This window comes from Olea europaea, chromosome 13, assembly GCF_002742605.1.
Source record: "Olea europaea var. sylvestris chromosome 13, O_europaea_v1, whole genome shotgun sequence".
Classification (NCBI taxonomy): Eukaryota; Viridiplantae; Streptophyta; class Magnoliopsida; order Lamiales; family Oleaceae; genus Olea; species Olea europaea.
This window is the reverse complement of record NC_036249.1, coordinates 21,755,849-21,766,501: the sequence shown is the minus strand read 5'-3', so window position 1 is coordinate 21,766,501 and position 10,653 is coordinate 21,755,849. Positions and strand designations below refer to the sequence as shown.

Sequence of the window (10,653 nt, the reverse complement as noted above, 5' to 3'; positions counted from 1 at the left end):
AAAATTACAAGAAAATGTGGCAACAAGATGGATCAAAACAAAATTTATATCAACAAATGTGAAGGCTCGAATGCAGGATCGCTGTCCTCAAACGTTATTTGCCTCTTCTTCGATGTGGTCGAGATGCTAAAAGGTATTTCGGCCAATAGTTTGAAGGATTATAACAAGTCTTGTAAAAAATTTCACCAAAGGACAAGATGAAATTCTCCAAAACTTGAAGAACACGAGGATATGAATATAAATCGGGATTTGATTTTCTTGAAACAAAGTATGGATTGCAAGATGTTTTTCTTACTTCTTTCCCTCAAACATGGCTCTCCAATATATAGCCATCGACCAGAAGCACGAAATGGTGCCAAAAAATCAAGTGAAAGGTCACCAAGTTCAAATTTGCAACGACAAAAAAGGGTCAAAAAATATGTAGAATACAACAGCATGACCCATGCCGAGACCAAATGGTCTCAGCCTAAGGCCATGCAACCGCATGGCATATAGCCACGCGGTAGCATGGACCCTCCTTTTTTTATTATTGTTGATTTTGAACAACATAATCACAACAAGTTCTTGTTCTTCGAGTGAGTTTCTTCTAGCAAGAGTTATGACCTTAAGGTTCACAATCTTCATGATGACTTTATTTTTACGATTTTGCGTCCATAATAGTCGATTTCAGAGCTTAATTGTGGTTGTTGTCACATCAATTTTCGGAACAGAAACCAAGTGACCCACTAGTTAACCTCTTTAGCCATTTCTTTCTTGGTGACTTACATTGAGTCGATTGTATTCATCATATTGTGTCGCATGCAATTTTAAAGCGTCTATTTTAATAAGATTTCATGTCTTTAGATCCAAAAGTCAAAATAATAGATGTGCAGGGCTTAAAAGGTATGGACAAGACACATCTCATCCAATCCAAACCGTCCTTCAACCGCAATTAAAGGATGGATAATTATATTTGGACGAAGTCACTAACAACAATAAAAAACGATGGCTAAGGCAAGAAGCTTCAACATCACACGCATATCACACGCTTTGTCCAGCGTTGTTTGTTTACCAAAGCCAAAGTGTGTCTGAAGGAGAATGAGATTTATTAACCTTTGCCCACGCATCACATATACCCAATCCCACCAAATAACCGTCGACTCTTCGCTTTCCGTACTCTTTATTTCTTGGATATTTTCACTCTTTCTGGGTATTCTATAAATTTTTGAAATTTCGCTTTTTGGGTAAGTTTTGGTTGAACTATTAGATCAAGTAACCATATCGATTATTCATTTTTTGTGTATTTTTTAAAGGGTTATTTTGCTTGATTTTTAGGTGTTGCTTGAACTCATTGTTTATACACGAAAAATAGTATGAACCCGCAATATGGAAGTGGAAGTGGAAGCGCTAGCTCAAGCTCGAGCTCGAGTTTTAATAGCAGTTCGCAGGATACAGAGGATGATCATACAATTGCTACAATATTGGCAGAAGAAGAAAGACTAAAAGGTGATGGGAGACTCGGCAAGAAGCTTTCTCATTTGGATTCGATCCCGGTATTGTATATATTATAATCAATCGCTCAATTAATTTATTTTCCCCTTATTGAATGCTGATAATGGAACTTTTTGTTACATAAAAGGAGATTACGAACTTGAAATTATCATCTGTTATTACTAATAGTCGTTTGATCTACACTTGAATGCCTTTGTTGATTATCATTCTCATGTGATTGATGATTTTTCTAATTTTTTCCTGATTGAACAAAATACTAATTGAAATGATCCGAAGTGCACTTTCAGTTAAACTTGCAAGAATTTACATATTGTTTAACAGAAATTATGGAATGTACTGCATTTTATTCCATAGTATTTAATGATTTCTGGTGATGACGGGGTTTGATGAAGGGTGCACATCCAGAGCTGGTGTAGAGAGGTGGCAGGAGCGGCATAAGATCACACGGGTCGACTAAAAGAATTTGCATATTGTTTTACTGGGATTCTGGAACAAACTGTATTTTATACTGTTAAAATAACATATAACGTGTTGGGTGTTTTTGGCTATACATAAGCTTACAAATTCACAAATTTGCAGCACACGCCTCGGGTAATTGGTGATATACCTGATCCAAATGATGCAACTTTAGACCACGGGAGGCTTTCTGATAGGTTATATTTTTTCTCCAGTTTTCTTTTTTTGTTCTGATTTTTTGCGTACTTGTTACTCTTTATTTTGAGGATTTTTTTAAGGACATTTAGGGAGAGGGAAATGAATATAGCTACAATGTCTATAACTCTTTTAAGTATATTTTTTTTTTTCAAAAATCCTATATTAACCTTGTCCTTCATCTCCACTCACTTCCATTTCTATTCCCTCAGTCTTAAAATAAAAGCATCGAACAAGTGGCTTAAAGCCTTTGTCGGTGAGGTAAAAAATTAAAATAAATAAATAAATAAATAAATAGGAGAAAAAGAAAGGATCGACACTAGGAATAGAAAGGGGAAGTTGGTAGGAAAGTTTTTGCAATTATTTGTTTACTTTGAATTCATTCGTTTACAAAAGGGGATCTTTTTCCTCATATAACTCTGACTGTTGCAATAATAGTTTAATGGGTCTTTTTTTCTCCATTTTTCTTCTTCAAGAACTTTTTGACGATATTTAAAAAGTACACGTCTTTTCATATTTTCTTTTGGTGTGTCTGTTGCCTATGGAGGATGGAGTGGTTTGCTGACCTGGTCATATTATGGATGTGAATCGTTGTAGAAAGGCTTTCATGCCCTGGCAGTATAGTGATATTATTGTTTGATCCTTCGCGCCTTTGTTTTCACTTAACTGGATACTTCTTTCTAGAAAGGCTTTCCTTAATATATTTAGCTGTCATTCAGGTTGACAACATATGGACTAGCCGAATTACAAATCCAGGGAGATGGGAATTGCCAGGTTTGTCTCTCTTGACTAATCTATTACACTTATCTAGTTGATGAATTTTCTTGTTTCGTAGACAATGTATATAGTATCTATTTATGACAATATTTATCAGTATTTTTTATTGGAAAACAAGGATAATTGAAAAATATTTCCGAGCTTGGGTCGTTTTCTTCAATTTAGATCAGTTTACAGTTACCTTTCAAGCTTGTTTAGTAAGCTTGAAAATATGTAAAAGTTACTTTATATTTATTGTTTTCAACCTTATCAATTAAAATAATTATTTATTTTAAAACTTATTAACTTATTAAACTTTTTATGCTTAGTGAATCATGCTCTTAGTTATGCAATCCCATTAGTATCTTATCTTGGTGTCCTTATTTGGGACCTCGTTGACTTTTATACCTTCAAGGCCATTCTATGATTTTGTACCTTCCAATGAATGACAATCAAATCCGTTATAGTTTTTATAATTTATTTTAAAATTTTGTTCAATTTATTTTATTTTTCTACATCGCTCTCCTTGGTATAGTTGTAATTGTGTGCTTGACTTACTTGACAGTTCCGGGCCCTCGCAGATCAGTTGTTACAGAATCCTGACCACCACAACTATGTAAGAAAGCAAGTCATCAAACAGGTATAGTTCAAATAACTTCTCATGCATTGATTTGTTCCCTTCTTAATCACATGTCATCAGCAAATGATACAAGTCTTGGAATAAGAATCTATAACGCACTAGAACACCTTTACCGATGATCCTTTGCCCAACTAGCTGTTATGTTAGTTGTAGTGCGTCTTTCCTCCTCTCACTTCGAAAAGATTTAGCAGTATTTTTGATGACCCAATTGAGAGAGTATGATACATCGGCTTACTATGGTGATTAATGAGGATGTTAAATAAAGAACTTAAAATTTAATTATTATCTTCCTGGTCACTTGTTTTTGTAAAAATAGAAAAAAGAAGAAAATTTCTTAAGTAGCTATTCAACCTTGACATAAATCACGTTATTCAACCCTAGTTCAGCATTGGTTTAACCCTTGTCTCTTTATCTTTTGCAATCAATGATCGGGTAGGTTTAAAAACATTTCTACATTGTAAAGTAATGCCTCTTCTGGTATTATTTTGACAAGTGGGTCTGTTTACTTTTGTAAATAAACAAATATGATGATAAGGGGCCAAAAATTGAAGAAGAAAAATAGGTAAGGGAGCCGTAAGTGGAGAAAAGAGAATGAACTATGGGATTGGTCTTAATGGTAGGTCCGGTGCCTAGCTGGCATCCACCATTTGTGCAAGGCACGTTTTGGGTCCACTAGGATGATCCCGGAGGGGTCTTGGTATCATTTCACAAGTTTAGATTTCTAATTGATGGCGTTGAAATGATGCTCTTTTTCACCTTTGCACCAATATGATAAGGGCCAAAAATATGATGATAAGGGGCCAAAAATTGAAGAAGAAAAATAGGTAAAGGAGCCGTAAGTAGAGAAAAGAGAATGAACTATGGGATTGGCCTTAATGGTAGGTCCGGTGCCTAGCTGGCATCCACCGTTTGTGTAGGGCACGTTTCAGGTCCACTAGGATGATTCCGGATGGGCCTTGACAGTTGGTATCATTTCACAAGTATAGATTTCTAACTGACAGCGTTGAAACGATGCTCTTTTTCACCTTTGCACTAACTTCATATTAAGGGTTCAGTGCGCAAACTGCATGTGAACCTTGGATAAAGTCAAATACATCAAGGGAGTTGAAAATAGAAAAACTTCTGCATCTCAAAAATATTATAATTTACAATAGAAATAAATAACTGAAGAATAGAAAACAGCTCCAAAAAGACAGTTTACTACATTTTAATGCTCAATTCAGACACTTGAGCTTGTCTCTAAAGGTTGCTGGTAAACCAACATTTTGTAGTCTGCAGTAGTGGATAATTCAGCGAGCTACACAGCCCTGTAGAAAACAGACCAAAATATATTTTATAAATTAATTGATTTTTCAAGTGCTTTCAAGATTTTCAAAATGAATGTTTTCTTTTCATTTGGTGTGAGAGTTTCAAGAATGTTTTCTTTTCATTTGGTGTGAGAGTTCAAGAACAGATACGAGTTGAATGCCTTTGTTCCCTCTTTGGGATATCCCAAACTATTAAACAATTTCCTAAAATTAATGCTTCATTTCATTATTCTAATTTATCCTTGTGAAGTAGTAAATTATTCTGGGTTTTTCATATTTTTGGAGTTAAAAACACGTGACTTCACACCACGTTACTTTGCACATCAAAGAATATGAATTCAAATTGTGATTAAGGGAGAATATTTAGAAGGGTAGTTAATTTCCTAGGAAAGCTTAAACGACCATGTGAGCAATACTATCTCTCACTCAGCCTGGTATGACAGAACTAGTATGATTATAATGCCATTATTCAGATTGTTCCAGAGTTTCTGGGGGTAAATATAGGCCGTCCATATAATTTTAGAGTTTAATGTCATATACAGAGCTAAATTGAGAAGAAATAGCAACTATGGTGACAAATCTTCAAAGCAACCTGTTGTCCACATTCACGTGTCTTTTCGGAACTAGTTTTTATGGTGCACTTTATAACATCAAAGATGTGTTAACAACGTGACATAAGATTAGACAATAAGCTTTTGAAAACAAGTCTGAAAATGCACTTCTATCTTCATTTCTTGCATTTTGTAATCTGATAAAGATAATAACTACTTGAATTTCAAGACATGTAACCCTGAGAGGTAGTTCAGTTGTTATGTTTTGGGTTTGTTCCCTAATAGTTACCAGTTCGAGTCTCCTCAGGACCACTAAGGTGAGTACCCGACTGTAAACTTCAGGACCCCGTGGAATTAGTTGAGGTGCGCGTAAGCTTGTCTGAACACCCATGGTCATAAAAAAATAAAAAAATAAAAAAATAAAATAAAAATTTAAGACATGTAAATAGTGTTGTGAAGAGGCTTTCTACCCAAAATTTCTGTCCTATAATCATGGTATTGACTATATGGAAGAACTACTAATTTATAAAGTTAGTTTGATTATTATATAACCAAATGATCTTGGAAGTACATAGGTTGAGAGAACATCCAATGGTTTCGGTCTAACAAAGCTAAATTAACAAAGCTAAAGAACCTTTATAACTGGTCCTTTCGTGGGATGTGGGCAAGTCAGAATATGAGTATTTATTTTTATTTCACTTTGCTATATAAGTGTGCACACACACTTGAACCAAACCATATCCTTATATCTTCTCTTAACATACCATAATAATTTCCAATAGTGGGTTTCTCTTGGTTAGTAGCACCGCATTATTAATATTTTTTATTTACAACTGTTTCTCTTATTTCTTTGCTTAGATAATGATCTCGGATGTAATTACGTTATGCCTTCTAAAAGAGTGTTAGCTTTTTCTTATTTTAGTCTTTGGATTTTCTTTCAGTTAAAACACCACAAAAATCTCTATGAAGGTTATGTCCCCATGAAGTACAGAAGCTATGTGAAGAAGATGAAAAAGTCAGCTATCTCTAGTCCTTGGGTATCAGTTCTTTTCATATTATTCTCTATGATTCATTATGTCTTATTGATATGATTTACTTTCATTAGGCTGGGGGAGTGGGGAGATCATGTTACTCTACAAGCAGCTGCAGACAGAGTAAGATAAAATTTTGATCATGAAGTATTCTAGTACTCTAAGCTTAAGTATCTCCTTTTGCTTATACATAATGCGACTCTGATTGTTAATGTCTGTAGACCTATAGAGGTTTCATATAAGAGTGAAACGGTCTCAATAGAACATGTTAGAGGGAGAAGTGGATTTTTAAGGATTTAACTGTTTTGGATCTTCCAGTAGTTATAGCAATGAACAGAATGAAATGGCGAAAAACGATGTAGTCAACCAAAATCTATTGGGAAGAAGAATTAGTTTGTTGTCTGTATAATGTTCATGTCACTTGGAATATATAAAGAATGTCCTGTCTGTTTTTAAGGATGTAAATTAGGAAAGACTAGCTGAGCTGAGTACTAGGTTAGCCAATCTTGTTTTGATTTCTAAGCAAACTTGAATATCATTTTAACATTTTTTTATTATAACAAGCCAATTAAAGGCAAGCTCGAACAGTTCTCTCACATCTATTTAACTTGTATGATTTGTCAAGTCGAGCTAAAATTGATTTGGCCAGCATAAAATCTTGATTAAGCCCAGTTTGTTATTTTTGTGAACTAATCTATGTCTAGCTTTTAATAAACAAATATTTGAGAGTTGAAAAGCATCAGTTAATTGCCAAATTTTATGAACATATGTTGGAAATATTGTCACAAGCATATGAACATGCACTCTTAAATTTACTCTTCCAAGTTAGACGACATCTGTACTACATTATTTCAATTTCAATGTCTGTATTCCTTATTATGTTGGCACCTGACTATTTTGAACTTTATATAGTTCGAAGCAAAAATTTGTTTAGTCACCTCTTTTCGGGACTCGGGCTATATTGAAATCCTTCCTAAGGACAGAAATCCATCTAGAGGTACACATATTGTATTGTCTAATTTTGTTTTACTTTCTTCTTCATCTTAAGATTTTTATGGTGAAAAAAATTTAAGCCCATGTATAAGTATCATTAAAATGAAACTAATATTTTTTTGATGTTTCCATTTCCTATTGTGGATTATGAGTTGCACTTTATTATTTCCATTGACATTTTTTTTTTTTTTTTTTTTTTTTTTTTTTGTGTTTTGAAGAGTTATGGTTGAGCTTTTGGAGTGAAGTTCACTATAATTCACTGTATCAAACTGGTGGTAAATATTTCTTACTTTCTTCTATTTTTACATTTTAGATTTCATAAAGTTTGAAATATCGCATTCATATCCGGACATCTAACCTTTTTCTCCTGATATTTGACAGAGGTTCCTGCAAGGGTAAACAGAAAAAAACATTGGCTTTTCTAAAGCTTTTGCTCGAATTTCCCTTGCTGGCGAAGAGCACGATATGTACACAAGCGCCCTATACGCTTTCACTCGATTAGTTGTTGATATACAAATAAAATTCCGAGGATTGGCATTCCATTGCTGCTTTTATTATATAATATGTATGCGACTTAAATATCTTTCAAACGTGTAATTTATCACCTTACAATACCGTCAAGGGAGAAGCATATTGCAGTGGCATTGCCATTCTTGATACCGTATTAAAGAGTATCATTTTCTAAATAATTGTTGACACCATCTATTAAAGTTGTGATTCCCACCTCCTTCAAGAACCATATGAAGGTATTCTACCGTCTTAGTATCGATTAATGACTTAACGGTCATCCACACTTTGTTGTTACAATATGGTCCAAGTTACATGTATTATATGATCCAGACGATATGCTTGTAGAGTCATGCTATTTGTACAATCATACTTGTCAACTTTACATTCATTTATTTCAAAAAATGTTTTTAAAATTAATGGATCAGATTTTGACAATATCAATATTGTCATCCATTATTGTTAATAAAAATGTTCAGGCAAGTAGATCAATTCTTCTATACATGCTGCATGGGTATTCTCATAGTGAAGAAGTGGTATGCTAGGACAATATGGTGGGCTGGATGGAATGGGTAGGTAGGGGATGATGATAGAAATTTTTTGGTTTTCATTTTTATCTGACTACCTTTCTATTATTTTCTTTCGAGTGTTTGAATTATTTATTCTCTATCTATTTTAACTAAACAAAAAGTTATTATGGGCGATTTTAGAAAAAAAGAAAAAGAGAAAAAAAAAAGAAAAGGAAAGTTACTTTTCATATATAAAATAGGTTAAACTCACTACAGAAAATATCACCTTCAATAACGATATAAATGGCACATTCATTTATTTCAAAAAATGTTTTTAAAATTAATGGATCAGATTTTGACAATATCAATATTGTCATCCATTATTGTTAATAAAAATGTTCAAGCAAGTAGATCAATTCTTCTATACATGCTGCATGGGTATTCTCATAGTGAAGAAGTGGTATGCTAGGACAATATGGTGGGCTGGATGGAGTGGGTAGGTAGGGGATGATGATAGAAATTTTTTGGTTTTCATTTTTATCTGACTACCTTTCTATTATTTTCTTTCGAGTGTTTGAATTATTTATTCTCTATCTATTTTAACTAAACAAAAAGTTATTATGGGCGATTTTAGAAAATAAGAAAAAGAGAAAAAAGAAAAGAAAAGGAAAGTTACTTTTCATATATAAAATAGGTTAAACTCACTACAGAAAATATCACCTTCAATAACGATATAAATGGCCGTTGAATGTATAAATGGTTGTTGAATGTACTTGAGATCTATGTTGCAGTAAAATACATAAGTCGAGGACTACACTAAAAAAGGCAAAAACTATGTCGATAGGTTGGAAACTCTCATTGAATTTTTCAATATAAGCTATTAATGATAAAACTTCATTTGATCGATTCTAAAATATTGCGAGCAAAATTTAATTTGACGTTATTTGTCATTAATGAAATTACACCATCGTGTAGTAGACTTCATTTATAACTTATAAGACAAAACATGTACCATCTTAGATATGATAATAAAGAAACTTGTCATACAATCTGTACATATTTAATAGTTCGTTAAAGAAACTTGTCAAATACATTGATTAATGGACGCGTAATACTTTTTTGGGTTGGAAGGTTATTTTGGAACACTTTTCAGTCTTAGGAGGATTTAGAGAATGGGTGAAGTTTATGAACGGTTAATATTTAATTTAAACAGGATTTTCTTTTTATTATTTCAAAGCAAAAAAAAAAAAATCCTAGATTTCATTGGAATCAATCAACAACCTCGAAATTGAAATTAGAGAAAAGTGCATTATAAAGAATTCAATCATGGTGAACGAAAAGAAAATCTAATGAAGAAAAATAACCTTTTGGATAGAAGGAGATGATTTTTTTTAACTCCATCATCACATAATATCGTCAAACTCTAAAAACTATATGTGATTTTGTAAACGATAATCTTGTCAAAATAACTTAGTGCTCAACAAGAAAATGAAAAATTCGACTATGAAATATGGCATTAGACTCTAAGAACTATACTTAATTTTATAAACGATAATTTTATCGAAATAACTTAGTACTCTGCAATAAAAGGAGAAATTTGATTATGAAAAGACTTGAGAATGAAGTAAACTTGTCCTTACCACTCCTTCAAATACTATTACCACTTTACTTCAAAAATCGAACCCACCTAGGTTAATGTTTACAATCATGTTACTTGTACAATAAATCTTTACACTTTACGTATTGTCAAACTCGTGGTAGAATTTCATTGTACAAATAAATTACTAAAGTTTATGGCCTTTTTGTCTGTTTTGATTTGATTTTAAGGATCAAAAAGTGAATCCCATTTCTTTCTTGTAACGTCTATGAATTAACCGGAAGCCCCCTTCCCACCTCGGGTGGAGGGCCTTTATCTCCTTCTCATCTTCGCGGAACGAAACAATCCATATTTCTCTCTTGTACATGCCGGCCATCACACCCGGAACCTATAGCTTCTCTATCTGTGTGCAAGTGTATATATTTATGAGGGTAGATATACCTCACACTCAAAGAGAGAAAAATTCATAGATTATCTCTCTGGGTATGAATATCACTTGAGTCTTTTGTTTGCTTCAAAACCCTATAGTTGAAATCTCTGTTGCGAATGAAATTTGAGGTGGGGAGTCAATTCTGTGTGATTATATTTATTGTCTCCCCCCCCCCCCCCCCCCCCCCCCC

The 10,653-nt window shown here is 33.3% G+C and overlaps 1 protein-coding gene across 2 annotated transcripts; it reads left to right on the top strand.

The window, feature by feature from the left end:
• The first annotated feature begins 964 nt into the window (after window positions 1-964).
• LOC111407865 (OTU domain-containing protein DDB_G0284757-like) lies at window positions 965-8,227 on the top strand. Of its 2 annotated transcripts, XM_023037557.1 has the most exons (10): window positions 965-1,223; window positions 1,315-1,532; window positions 2,071-2,144; window positions 2,862-2,916; window positions 3,464-3,538; window positions 6,338-6,411; window positions 6,502-6,550; window positions 7,340-7,424; window positions 7,639-7,695; window positions 7,802-8,227. In XM_023037557.1, the coding sequence occupies exons 2-10, from the start codon at window positions 1,353-1,355 to the stop codon at window positions 7,843-7,845; spliced, it is 693 nt and encodes a 230-aa protein (XP_022893325.1). In that variant the 5' UTR covers window positions 965-1,223; window positions 1,315-1,352; the 3' UTR covers window positions 7,846-8,227. The 2 variants fall into 2 exon arrangements, with proteins under 2 accessions (XP_022893325.1, XP_022893327.1); XM_023037559.1 differs by lacking the exon at window positions 6,502-6,550 and having other exon boundaries at window positions 6,338-6,433.
• Window positions 8,228-10,653: the final 2,426 nt, after the last annotated feature.

What these genes read in the sequence shown, in the direction of transcription:
- LOC111407865 (XM_023037557.1), top strand. Translation starts at nt 1,353, where the DNA reads ATGAACCCGCAATATGGAAGTGGAAGTGGAAGCGCTAGCTCAAGCTCG. An exon ending in GAAAGCAAGTCATCAAACAG is followed by an intron (nt 3,539 to 6,337) that starts GTATAGTTCAAA and finishes ATTTTCTTTCAG; the next exon opens with TTAAAACACCACAAAAATCT. An exon ending in TTCACTGTATCAAACTGGTG is followed by an intron (nt 7,696 to 7,801) that starts GTAAATATTTCT and finishes GATATTTGACAG; the next exon opens with AGGTTCCTGCAAGGGTAAAC.